This window comes from Sphaerodactylus townsendi, linkage group LG03 (assembly GCF_021028975.2).
Source record: "Sphaerodactylus townsendi isolate TG3544 linkage group LG03, MPM_Stown_v2.3, whole genome shotgun sequence".
NCBI lineage: Eukaryota > Metazoa > Chordata > Lepidosauria > Squamata > Sphaerodactylidae > Sphaerodactylus > Sphaerodactylus townsendi.
Window position 1 is genome coordinate 165,205,608 of NC_059427.1, and position 17,474 is coordinate 165,223,081.

At 42.5% G+C, this 17,474-nt stretch overlaps 1 protein-coding gene across 1 annotated transcript in view; it reads left to right on the forward strand.

Moving 5' to 3' along the window:
* ANKFN1 (ankyrin repeat and fibronectin type III domain containing 1) overlaps positions 1-17,474 on the forward strand; it is a 220,743-nt gene that overhangs the window by 108,214 nt on the left and 95,055 nt on the right. Inside the window, exon 9 of the mRNA XM_048487371.1 lies at positions 8,555-8,662. Within this exon, the coding sequence (XP_048343328.1) occupies positions 8,555-8,662 (108 nt within the window). The remainder of the gene's footprint in view (positions 1-8,554; positions 8,663-17,474) is intronic.

Genomic DNA, 17,474 nt, shown 5'->3' on the forward strand with positions numbered 1-17,474 from the left:
TGGTTGAAACCCTGACTCACCAACTCTTTGCACTGCAATTCAGATTTTGATGCTAACAACATCAGATCTAAATATACTCAACTTACATTTTTTTTTCTTCCAATCTGGGCTGCCTGATCTGACTAGGTTATCTCTATTGTTAAACAACTCGGACCCCTGTCTTTGTGAAGAGGTCAGCAATTTCATTGCGGAGATAGTTGAGAGTTCCCAGTAGAACGTATTTGTTGTGCTCCCCGTGGGGCCTTTTATCTATCATGTATTCATGCAATTGTTCCTGATTTATGTAACTCTTTCTGACTATGCCAATAAAGGCTTATGTATGTATGCTTTTGAAATTTGGGAACTGAACAGTTTCATAACTTAGTTCAAATTTTTGGCTGAAGCTGCTGTTTGGCATCAAAATGTGTGATGTGTATCAGTATCCTCACTATTGCTGCTTCTATTTGGAGCCTGGAGGCTCTCTGGGAAATTTTGTTTCCCCCAACATCTCAAAATGAAATCTTAAACTTAAATTTTACTGATTTACATATATATTTGAAATGTACGGTTGCCAACCTCCGTGTGGAAGTGAAAACAGAGTTCTGCATCAATAAGACTCTCAGTTTACAAAGTGCATATAGAAAGAAAGTTTGAATTTCTATGGGACCCTGTCTCTTGATTCTGTTACCATGTTTCCCCGAATATAAGACAGTGTCTTATATTAATTTTTGCTCCCAAAGATGTGCTATGTCTTATTTTCAGGGGATGTCTTATTTTTCCTGTGTTCTGTTCGTCAGGCATGCTTCCAAACAAAAACTTTGCTATGTCTTACTTTCGGGGGATGCCTTATATTTCGCACTTCAGCAAAACCTCTACTACGTCTTATTTTTCGGGGATGTCTTATATTAGGGGAAACAGGGTATGTATTTCAAAAGCGAAAATGAGGATGCACACGACTCCTTTAAATACCATTTACACAAGATTCTAATTCAATACATAAAGCTTACATATGGTAGTAAATATTCAAGGTTCATATTGAAGTTGGACAGTGTCTTTTTCAGTGGACTTAATGAAAATATAGACTTCACTGGTTTTCTATAACTTTTTGGTAGATCTGGAAAGCTTTAAATGACCCAGTACTTCATGGGTTAAATAGACCTTTGAGAGGCAGATATGTGCTTTCCATTGAGGACAGAGGCACAGCAGGGAGTCAAGCTGTAAAAAGTCTGCCCCTGGTACAAAACGATTTTCTTTCTTGGAAGATAGTTATTTTATAGGTGTATGTTTATTTGTTATTTATGATTTTTATTGGGTTTTTTAGGAAAATGAGAATCACGCTGAAGTGCGGATTCTTTTGACTTTAGTTGAAATAGCTTGTGATAACAACCTGAATGGAGTATGTAAGTAACTTTAATTGATTAGTTGGTAACCATTGGTTTATATCCTTGGACTATGTTTCAAATACTTATGGATTTATATGCATATTAATATGCATATTTTTAGACAGATTATGGGCCGCATAGAAGTAATACTTTATCTGGAGGAATACAGTCTATATAAAGTGCCCAGACCTGAAGGCTTCTTTAAATTGACTCAGCGGAACATGGTTTAATGTTGGTTACAATTTAAACATTATGGTTAAATTATACGTTTGGTAGCAACTACTATATGTAACCTTTATGCATTTACTTAGAATCTTCAAATCCAAATCCAAAACCTTTATTAGGCATAAAACCAGTGTGTGTCATGAATTCCAAATACAATAAAAAGATCATTATTGCACAACTTGCACGAGTACATTACAGAGTAAAAAAATGTGTCTTAGCAACAGCTTCAGGAGGATTTTGTAGGCATTTAGAGTTATTTAGAAGCTTAGCCATTTTTAACTTATCAGAAAGGAGCATAAATCCTGTTGGTAATACAGTTCTCAAATCAGTTCTGATGTTGTTGTATTTTGAACAGTGAAGCAGAATATGAGAAAGTGAATCAGTTGTATCAGGACAGAATTGACAGCAACGCTCATTTTGTGGGATATTAGAGAAGCGACCTTGAAGATGTACTGACGGAAAAGAGTTACACCTTGCTCTAGTCATGACCCATCTGCAATTGTAATTAACAAGATGTTCCAGGTATATAGCAGGGCTAGATTCTAGACTTAGAATCTTGTGAAATTGATATTTGAAGAAAACATGTGCATTCTAATTTTTGCTTTTGAAATAGATAAAAGAATCAAAAGACAGGATATGGAAATTCAACCTTTATTTCTCTATATATGCAGTCCTTTCTTGCTGAGATCCTTATTGGTGCAGAATCTCTGTTTACGCTTCTACAAATGTACCTACCCCCTGTTCTAATAGGGTGAACCTCCAGGTAGAGACTAGTTATCTCCTGCTATTACAACTGATATCCAGATAAAAGAGATCAGCTCACCTGGACAAAATGGCCACCTCCATGGAATAATGACCCATTGAAACCTTACCCCTCTCCAAACTCCACCCTCCTCAGGCTCCACCTCAAAATCTCCAAGTATTTCCCAACCCAGAGTTGTCATGTGAAAGTTTTTGTTACAAGTTTCTTTTGAAACTTGTAGCTTGACCTTGGATCTAGGAGGAATTTGATACCCTTAAGATTCCTGTGACCGTGCGGCTCTTATGTGCTGAATAACCAGCCCACACCTTTTCTATTTTGTCCACCATTTTTACAGAAGTTTGTTCCTTTTCCCGCAGCATAATGGCAGAATGTAGCTTCCTTCCAAATAGACAAGGGCCCTTTCAGCACAAATCACCCAAAACGTTTTTAAAACATTTTCAAACCACCACCACCACCCAGGTACAATGATGTGTGTTTGCACTCCCCCCCTCAAAACTATTTATGGCTGCCATTACATGATTCCCCCCCCCCTTTTTTTAGTTCTTCTTAGTTCTTAGTGCTTCAAAACCTTGTGCTGCAAGTTTCTACTCCTTGTATACTCGATGCTTCAAAGGTTGCTCCCCCCCCCCAAATTAAAAAACAAACAGAAATGCTGCAAATAAACAGGCGAGGGGGAGTGGAGAGAACTTAGAAAATGGCTCTGAGGAGGAAGTTCAGGGAAGCAGAAAATTGTAAGAAACAAAGGGCACTTTTGGACATGCGGAATAATACACTTTCAATCCACTTCTACAATTGTTTGCAAGTGGATTTTGCTATTTCACACAGTAAAATCCGGCTGCAAAATGCATTGAAAGTGCATTATTCTCCATGTGTGAAAGGGGCCTAGTTCCAACTCTGCAATGTAATCCACCTCCCATCCCCACCCAAAAAAAAGCTTCACAAAGGCCGTTTCTGCACGGCCGCAGAAGGGGCTGTCCACCGGCATAAGTAATGCCAGTGGAGACACAGGACCGTTCACATGAACTGCTGCTGCTGCGAACCGCAGAGTCCGATCTGTGTGTTTTGTTTACCTTGTCTTCCATCCAAGGCTCCAGAGGGATGAAGGGACATGCCCACGTTGCCCTTTGACCCACGGGGGTCAGAGGGCAGCGTGGGCATGTCCCTTCTCCCTCCGGAGCCTCTGAGGAAAGACAAGGTAAACAAAAGACACAAACAAGCAGCGTCTAAAAGCGGCACCCTCACTGTGGTGCCCTTTGCATGGCGCCGGCAGGAAGATGGCGCTTTCCAAAAAACATGCTCATGGAGCGTGTTTTGAAAGCAGCATTTTCCCGCTGTTGGGGGGATGAGCACAATGCTTCTACGGTGCAGTAGCGGCAGCTGTGTGAATAGCGCCGAAGGGATGGTGCTTTTACTGTACCTAGGGCACTGGTTGTGGGCCATGCAAAAATGGCCACAGTAAATTAAGCAAAACTGGTGGTAGATTATCTGTGTGTCATAACACTGGATGGATATGATTTACTTTGCACGGAGCGAATAAAGAAAGCCAGTTTCTAAAGATCCTGTTATTGTGTCATCTGTTTTTGATGCTTATGTAATTAGTTACAATCATTATGCAATCAGTTGCAATAATTACATTATTGTAAATTCATATAATTTGTTTGCCTGGATGTTACTGGAAAGAACAGATGAAACTTGAGTCTGACTACTTCATCTCACTTCATTAAATAAAGCATATTAAATTCACCCAGACTCTCCATATTTTTAGATGGTGTCTTTAATCCACTAGAAGTCTTTAATCCATTAGATTAGCTGTCTTTCTCTGTGAACATCTCAGCTTTTAATAGGTGTCCTGGTCCTATAATTAGGCTTTTCATCCAGATATTAGGTATTGCATCCAGACTAAAATCATATTTTAAGGAATTCAGAATGGGCAGCGCGTGTAAAAAGTCCTATCAGCAGTGTTATCATCCTGGTTCCCTTTGTAGCATGAAGCACAATGAGGGAAAGTTATTTTCCTGGAATTTTGAATCCTTCCCATGGAATATTGGCTTACAAGCTTGCAGAGTAAAACAACATTGCATGCTCCATTTGAAAACAGTTGACATGTTGGTGGCTCAGAATATATTCACATACAGTGTGCCAATACAGCAAAGCCAATCTGCCTAACTTTTGGATGAATCTGTCAGTACACAAATGCGCTGTGAGCAAGCTTTTTATTTACAGAACTGTGATTGGTTATCCCCTGTATTCTTTTAAATTAAAAAAAAATGGGAAAACTGACATCTAAACTTATTGTAGACTGTCGAGGTCATGATGCGTCCCATAAATCTGATCAAAAAATATCTCTGTGGGCTTCCTGAGAATTTGTGGTCAAGACTCAAAGAGAGGCTTTTCTGGGGTCTTGTTAAAACTAGAGAAATAGTGAAAGAAAGTTCACTATGCTGTGTCCCGAGAACATTGCTGATGGCCAAGGAATGAAGTCTAGTGCATTGGATCCAACCAACCATCAGTGGAAAGTACATACATCTCAGGTAACAGAGGTGTCAGAGGTGTTACCTGCTCCCAGTAGTCCCTCTCGATTCTCCCCACCACTGCGTGGAAGCTCCCTACCAGTGAGCAGAACTGAGCTGCCTGGGAGAGCTCCCCCTGCTGGGCAGCTGCCCAATTTGCATGGCACTGATACGGTGACTGTGCAGCCGCATGGCTTACAGGGAACGTTTCCTGCTCAGGGTTATATCAATAATTTTAGATTGGTCTCATGGTTATATTGATAACTTTGGAACATGGAAATGTAAAATTAGATCCATGACCATTTCTGGTAGATTAAATTGTGTATGGTAAAGCTCAGGGCACCTCTGACAGTTCTTTGAAAAAGGGTTACTTTCCAAAATCTTTAAGAAGAAGAAGAAGAGTTTGGATTTATATCCCCCCCTTTCTCTCCTGCAGGAGGCTGACAATCTCCTCAAAGGGGCTGACAATCTCCTTGCCCTTGCTCCCTCACAACAAACACCCTGTGAGGTGGGTGGGGCTGACAGAGCTCCGAGAAGCTGTGACTAGCCCAAGGTCACCCAGCTGGCATGTGTGGGAGTGTACAGGCTAATCTGAATTCCCCAGATAAGCCTCCACAGCTCAAGCGGCAGAGCTGGGAATCAAACCCGGTTCCTCCAGATTAGATACATGAGCTCTTAACCTCCTACGCCACTGCTGCTTTAAAGGAAGCAATTAAAGGTAGACCATTGCTGGAAACGTCCTCTGTGCCAACAAATGATCCAGTGAGCTACTCTATCATTTTGGGGGTAAGGTCATAAAGTGCTCGTTCAGCGGAGCCAGAGGTGGGATCCAGCAGGTTGTCACCAGTTCCCGAGAGTGGGTTACTAATTATTTGTGTGTGCTGAGAGGGGGTTACTAATTGGGTCTGCTTTTCCGTTAGAAATTCTATTAGGTCCAAAAATCATAAAGTCCTGTTGTTTCCTATGTGGCTGGTTAAGGCTGCAAGCGTAGAAAACAGAGATGTAATTCTCCCCTGTTGGGCTGTTTCTAAAACACATGTTTTGGAAATAAGGGGTAAAGTTCCTTGTTTATGAAAGTATCCCTTCTTTGTTTTCTCTAGAAACAAAAAATTAGAGTATTTGGAAGAGTATTAAGTATTTGGACAGGCAGTGACAATTAGGAGGGAGAAGGCGAAGTTGTTTCTGTTGGCAGTAGACGATAGGACTTGCTATAATGAGTTTAAATTATGGACAGAAAGATACCAGCTGGAAATTAGGAACTTTTTTTTTACAGTAAGAGTTTTTTTTACAGTAACAGAGAAATTATTAATGCCCTGCCCCCGGAATGCCTGGCCACTGCGCCCGTCGTGCTTCCCCCCTCACTTCAGCCCCATTGGCGCTACGCCACCGTTTGAATCCCACCACCATGGGAACCTATTACTAAAATTTTTGGATCCCACCACTGGGCGGAGCAATTCTGTGTTTTCTTGAATGACACATCTGACTTGACCCTTTTTGACCTGTTTTTGAGCCTGTTTTTGTCACTGCTGGTTCTGGTATATATATGCGAATGGCTGGAGCAGGGCAGGAGCAAGGGGGAACTGCACCAGGGGCATGCATGCGCCCTGCACCCCTCCCATGCTCCTGCACGCCCCTGCCATGCCCCCACATCAGCACATGCCTGATGCATTGCGCATCCCCTGCCCCCTTGGCACTACACCACTGAGCTGGAGACAATATTAATTTTTGTTATATCTGTCATTGGGGTTAGATACTGTACATCATGCAGTCTTTCTGCATTGCATGGAATACCAAGTGGATATAATGGAAGCATCCCTTAAATGGTTTTGATATTCTCTCTCTGATAGGATGCAGAGAGTAGTGGAGATCACGTGTAGTGTACCCTGGCTTCTGCCTTTTTTCCTATGGTGTTTAACATCTACCGTGTTTCCCCGAATAGAAGACAGTGTCTTATATTAATTTTTGCTCCCAAAGATGCGCTATGTCTTATTTTCAGGGGATGTCTTATTTTTCTGTGTTCTGTTCGTCGGGCATGCTTCCAAACAAAAACTTTGCTATGTCTTACTTTCGGGGGATGCCTTATATTTTGCACTTCAGCAAAACCTCTACCATGTCTTATTTTTCGGGGATGTCTTATATTCGGGGAAACAGGGTATGTCTCTAGGCACATGGTAGAATTATCCAGAGTTTCAGAGTTGGCTCTCAGTTTGGATTTATACCACACCTTTCTCTCCTGTAAGGAGTCTCAAAGCAGCTTGTCAACTCCTCCCTTACCTCCTCAAAGCAACTTGTCAACTCCTCCCACAACAGACATCTTGGGTGGTAGGTGGAGCTGAGAGAGTTTTGAAATAATTGTGACTAGTCCAATGTTAGCCAGCAGGCTTCAGATGTAGGAGCAGGGAAATAAATCAGGTTCACCAGATAAGATTTTGATGCTTGTCTTGAGGAGTGGGGAATCAAACCCCATTCTTCAGATTAGAGACCACCACTCTTAACCACTGCACCACCAACTACACTACATGACTACATGACCAGCTATATCTTTCTCTGACTAAGGCCCCAGATGTAGCCAGACTAGTTCTGGATCGAGAGCTAAGGGTGAACAAGCTAACAACAAATCCAGACAAGATGGATGTAATGCTGGGTGGAACAGCCAATGTTCTGAGGAGCATACATTTACTGCCATTAGATGGCTGTAGTAGATGCAGTTAAGAATCTGGGTTGTCGCTGGACATGGCCATGTGTCCGGAGAAGCACAAGGGCTAAGGGAGGTTTTCTTTCAGTGACATCTAGCTAGAAAATTGCACTGTGGATATTGCCAGTCTGTCTACACTGATTCTTGCTTAATTGCAAAGTAGAAATTGAACTCCGGTCCTAATGCTACATTGTAACCACTACATAACACTGCCTTTCCACTTGGCTTATATTCTTAGACTTAGGAAGCTCCTTAAGGAAGTTGCTGCTGCAAGGAACTCCTGGGAGACATCCTCTGCAGGCCACCAAGGACTGCGCTGTTTCCACCTTAAATGTATCAGCCTATTACAGATGAGGATTCAAGAAAGCAGTTTCTTATTTAAGAGCTCAGACAAACCAGGCTAAGAAGACGTATCTTGTTCTAGACATAAAATGCAATTATAGGCTTGTGCAACATTTTAGGGGCGGGTGGGAATCAGTATTTTTAAAGCACACATCTCTCTCTCAAAATGTTGATAAAGCAGGAAGCCCAGTCTCAAACCGTGAGGTTGAAGGAGTTAACCCTCCTCCCTGCATAGGCCCTGCATGGACCTAAGGCAAATTGAGTCTGGGAGTCTGGAAGCTGCATTGTGTGTTTGAGTACTGAATGTGGTCTAGTCGGTTCATCTTGAGCCAAGATTGCAAATGAGATCTTCCGTGCTTTTTGCATTCTTTGTGCTTCGCCAACTGTCGTTACAAAGGTAACTAAGAGCAGGATATTGTACACCGCAATCCTTATAATTAACGCTGCTCGAGTAAATGTATAAAGGAGCGGTATAGTAAGTGCAGTAGCAATTTGCAAGGGAAGTAGCTCTTCACAGTATTCCTCTCAAGGACAAACTTAAAAACACTCACATCAGCCAATTCTCTCTGCGGCCAGAAAGCATCAGGAGCAAAGAAACCTCAATGTCTCTCTCTTTCCTCTGCTACATTTCATTCTGTTTATTTCTTTTGTTCAACAGACTGGAAAGACTATGATGGCAGAGAGCCTAGGCACAGGGGACAGATTGAAGCCCTGGAACGCTTACTGCAGCAGGTTAGAGCGTCTCACCAGAGTTACAGTTGCCGAGGTAAGGATAAAGTATCCGTGTGGTGAGGCACTGGGCGAAGCCTCTGCGGCGCCTGTAATTTTAGCAGATTTCTATCTGGGTCATACCTTCCCATTCATCAGGGGAAGCAAGATATTAATATTGGCTCATCTGGAATCACTTTAGCAGACTATCTCACTCTTGCCTCGCTAATGGGAAACTCAGCCAACATTTGGAAATGAGCTTTCACCACAGCAATCTACTCTCTCCTTGCTCCCTGCACTCATTTAAATCGTTTCCCCTGAAAATCATTTGACGTGTACCCCTTCCAGCACCATTCATGGCCTTTCAAAGGTATATTTGCAGGTACAGACTTCCTGAGCTAACTGTGGACTTTGGGGCTCGAAGTTCCTAGTTTCTTTTTCACTACAAGACACAGGTGAAAAAGAAGACAGCAGGTTGGATTTTACCAGTTTTTCTGCTGGTGAAATTGGGAAGAGCGTCATTTTTAGACCACTGAAAAAGCTGTACTGGTTGACTAGTGTGGACAAAAGCCATGCTGGATGTAGAGCTGCCACAAGGACACTAATAGTGGAAATGGAGCAGAAAAGCTGGTAGGCTCCATGGGTGGGTGAGGCCTATGGGTGTACACTCCTGCATACCCCAGCCAAGCTAAGCTAAGGCACACACACACACACACACACACACACACACACACACACACACACACACACACAGAGAGAGAGAGAGAGAGAGAGAGAGAGAAAGAAACATTTCAATTTATTTATTCAACCCTAGGCCAGAATTTTTTTAAAAAAATCTGCATAACATCACAGCATACATACCAAAGCATAATTACAAAATGTTATACTGTTAAGATGACACAGTTAAGATGGCGGAGGGGGGGGGGGGGCTCGGCAATTAAAAACCTACACATTGTTTTATCAAAAGACTGCAATTTTTTTACATAAAAGTGCACAGAATTTCGTCACAGCTTTTGTGATATTGGGGTCTTTGTCTTCAAACCAGACTTTTGCATAGTAGGAATCCATTTCCGCCATACCTGCATGCGTGAACTAGGTCAACAAAGGAGAAATTAGCGAGTTCCTGTTCTCTCTGTAAAATTTGCAGCGGAGAAGGATGCATGCAATAGACTCCACATCCCTTGAACTACAGATAACTTCTTTACTCACGTGAGCACACACACACCAGAGTTGTTTCCAGCCAAGAGGGTTTTTTCTTAAAAAAAGAACACCTGTTTAATTGATATTATAGATTTTGTATATAGAATAATAACATTGGGGAAAAAACAAATTGGTGACTTTTCCTATCCTTTGTGATACTGCCCTAAATTTTGCCACAATTTCCTATCCTGTTATGTCCAATCCTAGATCTCCTCTTGTAAGGGTGCTCCTTTTCTTACCATGCTGTTACCTTCATGTGCTCTTAATTCTGAGGATGACAGGGTGCTTAACCTCCATATTCGGGGGCAGTAAATCTCTGAATACGAATCCCAGGAGGCAGGGTCTCAATGCGTGGGTGAGAAGGTGGTGTAAGGGAGATGGTTTCAGATTTGTCAGGAACTGGGGAACCTTTTGGGACAAGGCAGGCCTGTACAAAAGGGACGGGCTTCATCTTAACCCAAAAGGAATCAGGCTGCTGGTGCTCAACATTAAAAAGGTGTCAGAACAGCTTTTAAACTGATCCCTGGGGGAAAGCCGACAGGAGCTGAGGTGACTTTGGTTCAGAATACAGTATCTATGGGGATGCAGACAGAGAGGGAGGTTTTTCTAAATCAACCACATACAAGCGTGGAACACAGCAATGTACATGTGATAAGTAGTAGTGTCTAGAGGGCAAAGTACATAAATCCCAGGTTAGGGACAGAGCCAGGGTATACAGGGGTCTCTATGCTAAGAGAAGATTCCTTCAATCTAAAATGGGTGAGCTGGAGTAAGGGTTTTGTAGGAGGTAATTGATATAGTGGGAATCACAAAGACATGGTGAAATGAGGAGAACCAGTGGGATGTTGTTATCCTAGGTTACAGGCTCTACAGGAAGGATAGGACAGGGGGTATCAGGGGTGGTGTTGCCGTCTACATCAAAGAGTGCATAGTGTCACATAAAATAGACAATGCAACAGGAGCTGATTCCCCTACAGGAGCACTGCGGATATCAATACCAGGTGTGAAGGATAGTCTAATATTAGAAATATATTATTGTCCCCCTGACCAAAGTGCACAAGAGGATTCTGAGATGGAAAAAGAAATTAGAGAGGCCAGCGAAAGCAAAAATGTAATGGTAATGGGTGTTTTCAACTATCCCCATATAAACTGGAAAAATGCATGTTCAGGTCATAGTAAGGAGAGAGCATTCCTGGATATGCTAAATGACTGTGGCTTAGAGCAGATGGTTGTGGAAGCAACCAGGGGAGAGGTGATCCAAGATCTAATTCTATGTGGCACCCAGGACCTGGTATGGGAAGTCAGTGTTGTTGAGCCAATAGGGAACAACCACCACAATGCTGTCAGATTCAGTATCTCTGCATGCAAGCTACTAATGTAACTACTAATGTAGTTACATCCGCCTTCAGAAGGGGAAATTTCTCAAAGATGAGGGGGACAGTGCACAGGAAGCTGAAAGGGAGATCAAGAGAGTCAAAACTGTCCAAGATGCTTGGAGGTTTTTTAAAAACAAAGTAATAAAAGCTGGAAGCTCCGCAGGTTAGGAAAGGCAGCACCCAGTCCAAAAGAAAGCCACCATGGTTAAGAAGGGAGGTTGTGGAAACTATCAGAAAAAAGAAAATGTATTTTAGAAAATGGAAGTCCAACTCAATGATGAAGAATACTAGAAGGAACACAAATGGTGACAAAAGAGAAGCAAGTTAACTGTAAGGGAGCAAAAAAAAGGATTAGAAAAACGCATGGCTGCAAACATCAAGACCAGCAACAAACAGTTCTTCAAGTACATCAAAAGTAGGAAGCCAGCTAGGGAAGCAGTAGGCCCATTAGATGATGAAGGAACAAAAGCCAATGTCACACCAATCTTTAAGAAAGGATCTAGGGGGGACACAGGAAATTACAGGCCAGTCAGTTTGACATCCGTTCCTGGTAAATTAGTAGAATCTATCATTAAAGATAAAACTATAAAACATGTAGAAAAGCAAGACCTGCTGAGGAAGAGTCAGCATAGATTTTGCAGAGGCAAGTCCTGCCTTACAAACTTACTAGAGTTCTTTGAGGGTGTAAACAGGCATGCGGATAAGGGGGAACCGGTGGACATTGTCTACTTGGATTTCCAAAAGGTTTTTGACAAAGTTCCTCACCAGAGACTATTGAGAAAACTCAGCAATCAAGGAATAAGAGGGGAAGTCCTCCTATGGATTAAAAACTGAGCCCTCCGGGGGAGGGCGGTATAAAAATGCAACAATAAATAAATAAATAAATATAAATAAAAAACTGGTTAAGAAACAGGAAGCAAAGGGTGGGTGTAAATGGGAAGTTCTCACAATGGAGAGATGTAAGGAGCGGTGTCCCCTAGGGATCTGTTTTGGGACCAGTGCTCTTTAACGTATGCATAAATAATCTGGAAGTAAGGTTGGGTAGCATGGTGGCCAAGTTTGCCACCAAACTATGTAGGGTGGTGAGAACTGCAAAGGATTGCGAAGAGCTCCAAGCGGACCTTGATAAATTAGGTGAGTGGGCTAAGAGATGGCAAATGCAGTTCAATGTAGCAAAATGTAAAGTGATGCACATAGGGACAAAAAATCCAAACTTCACATACACACTACAGGGGTCAGTGCTATCAGTCACAGACCAGGAAAGGGATTTGGGAGTCTTAGTTGATAGTTCCATGGGAATGTCAACTCAATGCATGGCAGCTGTGAAAAAGGGAAACTCTATGCTGGGGATAATTAGGAAAGGAATTGATAATAAAACTGCAAAGATTGTCATGCCCTTATATAAAGCAGTGGTGCGACCACACTTGGAGTACTGTGTTCAGTTCTGGTTGCCACATCTCAAAAAGGATATCGAAGAGATAGAAAAAGTGCAGAGAAGGGCAATGAGGATGATTGAGGGACTAGAGCACCTTCCTTATGAGGAGAGGCTGCAACTTTTGGGACTCTTTAGTTTGGAGAGGAGACGTCTGAGGGGGGATATGATTGAAGTCTATAAAATTATGCTTGGGGTAGAAAATGTCGACAGAGAAATTTTTCTCTCTTTCTCACAATACTAGAACCAGGGGGCATTCATTGAAAATGCTGGGGGGAAGAATTAGGACTAATAAAAGAAAACACTTCTTCACGCAACATGTGATTGGTGTTTGGAATATGCTGCTACAGGAGGTGGTGATGGCCACTAACCTGGATAGCTTTAAAAGGGGCTTGGACAGATTTATGGAGGAGACATCAATCTGTGGCAATAAATCTTGATCCTCCTTGACCTGAGATTGCAAATGCCTTAGCAGACCAGGTTCTCCGGAACAGCAGCAGCAGAAGGCCATTGCTTTCACATCCTGCATGTGAGCTCCCAAAGTCATCTGGTGGGCCAATGTGAGTAGCAGTATGCTGACTAGATGGACTCTGGTCTGTTCCAGCAGGCTCTTTCTTATGTTCTTAAGGGTAAGCATCCCCCAACATGTGGGCCAAATATTTATTTACTTCATGTACATCTTGCCTTTCTCTCCAAACAGGGATCCAAAATAGATTACATGGTTCTCCTGTCCTCCATTTTATCCTCACTACAATCTTGTGTGGGTGAGGTAGTTTAGTGTGAGGATGTGTGACTGGCCCAAGCTCACCCAAGAACATCCACGGCACAGCAGAGATTCAAACTTGAGTCCCCCAGATCCTACTTTGATACAGCAGACAGTTTTGCTTGACAAGGCAGAATGTTTGCTCCATCCAAAAAGCAGTGAGCCAAATGAGGCCAGGGCATAGTTTTGGGACATTTGAGTGGGGGGACCTATAACTGTAAGGAATTCCATAGAAGCAGAAATAAAAGGCTTTTGGGGTGTAAAAGACCGTTTATTCAGACATCCTAGAAAGCTCACGTACACGCCGTGGCAGGAATAAGATCTCCCGCCAGAAGCACAGGTTATAACTCTGTCCATCCCATCCCCCCTCCCGGATTCCCATGGGAACGGAGGTCTCATCTCCCTCGCAGAGATAAGGTCTCTGCCGCAGAAGCTGGCCCATCGCCCGGGTTGTGGAATGTAGTCAAGGCCAGGCGGCTGACCCGCTCATCAACACCATTGAATCCTTTACAGATGTCATCAACCTGAGCTCTGTCTGGCCTCACCTGCAGTAACTTGGTGTACTATCAAGCAAGCTGGCTAAGGAGGTTGCTGGCCGCCTCTCTAATGAGCAGAAGTTGCCGCCACTCTGTTCCTCCTTCCAGTGGAACCATCTCTGTGTCCAGTGGAACACTCAATTCTTCCCTCTTGTTTGCTAATGCACAAACATCTTTACAAGTAGATGTTATGTTTTCGTTTGGCACTCAGGACAAAAAGGAGTTTCCTCTCTCCCAGTAGTTCATGCCAGCCAACAATCTCACCGCTGTATGTTACAACTTTTGGTGAGCTGCCAAGAAAAAAGTGTTATGGATGGAGAAAGTTCCAGCTTTGTAATGAGTAATAAGCACCCTAGCCAGGGTAAAAAAACAAAATTGCTGCCTTTTTGAATGCTACCAACCCGGACTTGGGACAAATTGAAATCTTAGCTTGGCACTCTTTATTCTGAGAAACAGACTGTGCCTTTGATACTATGAGAAGTGGAATACTGGCTTGAGAGACCTTTAAAAGCTTTTTAAAGCTCCTGTTCTACATGAACTGTTGAAATATTTTTTTTTATTAAAAATTCCAGAAAAATACAATCTCTTGTAAAAATTATGGCTCCATGGCAAAGCAGCTAGGTTTTTTCCTTGCTGTGGCAGACAGAAGGAATCATTCTGCCTTCCAGTTTTGGTTGTCTCCTGTTCCATCCTTCACCATCCCAACTTGAATCAAATAATTGACATTCGTGCTATGAGGTAAACAAAAAAAGCGTTGTAGATTTTGGATGAAGAAACCTTGAGTCTTTGTGTGGAAATATACCGCAATTATGACGATCAAGAATCCGCCACGCTCCCTTCTTGTAACCATGGCAACATAAAGTAAAAGTATCCTTTGGAAAGGAAAAGAGGCATTGCATGAAAACAAGTGTTTTTGTCTAATTAGAATCTTTACAAATATTGTAGTCTATAGTGCATTTTCCAAGTGGAGTCGCAGATATTCCTCTTGACTCATTAATTACTGTTTTCATAAGCAACTACCCAGGAAGCAGTTTAGCCAAACATTAATCTTTGGTCCTCTGTATGTTCTTCTTTTACCCCTATCATAATGGTACACACACAAAAAATTCCCAGGGATTTATATATGGAATTGTGTTAGGTCTCAATCCTTGAATCAATAAACGGACTCTGGATTGTTGATCAACAGCATTTATTGGAAGGCATCGAAACACCCAGCTTGCAAGAAGCCAAGTCTGGCAAACCTGGATTTTACTATCCCCTTTATTCAGAAACAATCCCCCTCCCATTTTCCCAAAGAATGTGAGAAAGAGTTACTTCGGAGCCTAAGCGCCCCAAGCAGTGGTGGGATCCAAAATTTTTAGCAATAGGTTCCCATGGTGGTGGGATTCAAACGGTGGCGTAGCGCCAATGGGGCTGGCGCTGAGGCACTGACAGGTAGCATGTAGCCAGGCATTCGAGGCATTTTTCAATAATTTCTCTGTTACTGTAAAAAACTCTTACTGTAAAAAAAAGTTCCTAATTTCCAGCTGGTATCTTTCTGTCCATAATTTAAACTCATTATAGCAAGTCCTATCGTCTACTGCCAACAGAAACAACTACTTCTCCTCTAATTGACTGCCTGTCAAATACTTAATACTTTCAAATACTTAATTTTGTTTCTAGAAATCAAAAGAAGGATACTTTCCTTACACAAGGAACTTTACCATATTTCCAAAACATGTTTTTAAAACAGCCCAACAGGGAGAATTATCTTGTTTTTTACCTTCGCTAACCAGCCACATAGAAAACAACAGGACTTTATGATTTTTGGACCTAATAGAATTTCTAACGGAAAAGCAGACCCAATTAGTAACCCCCTCTCGGCACACACAAATAATTAGTAACCCACTCTCGGGAACTGGTGAGAACCTGCTGGATCCCACCTCTGGCCCCAAGGTCAGTGACAGACAGAGATAAAGCCACCTGGACTCCTACCGCCATGGAGCAACAGAAGCATCCCAATTCCCATGGGAGTAGAAAGTGTCAGGGATAAGCCTAGTTATCTACCAAGTTCCCTCCTACTTCAGGTGGTCCCTATTACATCTAGTTCCCTCCTACTTCAGGTGGTCCCTATTACATCTATGGGACCCTCCATTCCCCTCTCCAGGGGTGGGTTTTTAGATTGTTGAACGCTATCTGTGGTATCTTGTATGCTGCATTTTAAACTGGGTTTAGTTATTTTAATGTATAGAGCCGTTTTATATTTATATCTATTTTTCCTGATCATGCTCTTTTTTATTGTTATGCTGTTTCTGCTGTACACCGCCCAGAACCCTTTGGCGGTGGGTGGTATATAAATTCAATTATAAATAAAATGAAATAAATAAGTGTGTGAAACCAGAAAGGAGAGATCAAGGAAAGAATGTCCCATTACAGAGGTTGTAACATATAACAGGCTGAGTACATACATCTTGAAGCAGTTACATTGACAGGAATGCATCTCAATCACCCAGATACAATCACTGTCCATATATTATGTAGCAACCACATTGAGTTAGGAATGCATCTCAATCAACTAGGTGCCATCCCTGACGGATTGGGAGGGAAGTCAGCATGGTATAGACCCGTGGTGGCGAACCTTTGGCACTCCAGTTGTTATGGACTACAATTCCCATCAGCCCCTGCCAGCATGGTCAATTCAGGGGCTGATGAGAATTGTAGTCCATAACATCTGGAGTGCCAAAGGTTCGCCACCACTGGTATAGACTGATCTCATCAGACCTCAAAAGCTAAGCTGGATCATTAATTGCAGATTCTGCACAGGAAGGCAATGGCAAACCACCTCTGTTTAATGGCAAACCACCTCTTTAATAATTTGCCTTGAAAACTCCTTGCTGAGGTCGCCATAAATCAGCTGCAACTTGACAACACTTTGCAAGCACACACATATGTACAACCATGGAGTCTGATCTCTGAGGTAACATGTAACATTCTGGAAAACATATTCTTGTGTTATGAAGATGTGGCAAGTGGGAATGTAAGAGATCTCTGCATCCTCATTTCCGTGGTGTTAATAGAGGGTGGGTGATGGGGGCATCTGATCCAAGGAACAAAATTGGGTGGGAACACAAGAAGGGTATCAAATGTTGACCGTTATGTAACAATGTAGAAAGATGTCACATTTCCCGTGTGGAATCACTGAGCATATTTTCATGATGTAGACAAAATGCTAATTGCCAGAGGCCTAAAGTTGAATAACATGTTATTTCAGCAAGGGCATCCCATTCAAAATATGTGTTTTCTCAGGTGGCATGGAGGAGCCAGAGAGAATTATAGAGAAGAAATAATGGGCTGCAAAAGATGCTTAACCTCCTGTATTCTTGCTAGTTTTGCCCTGAAAAGCATTGCACACAAACACATGGGTAAGCCCAATCCAATGAGGTGGGGGAGCGGCACCTATGCCAGCAGGGAGGACAAACCAAGGACACCAAGCCCAGAAGAGCCTACTACCTGCAGAGCCACGCCTGTCTAAAAGTGAATGCCAGCATAGCTGAGGATGGACTAGGGGTGTTCCTGGGGGTGGA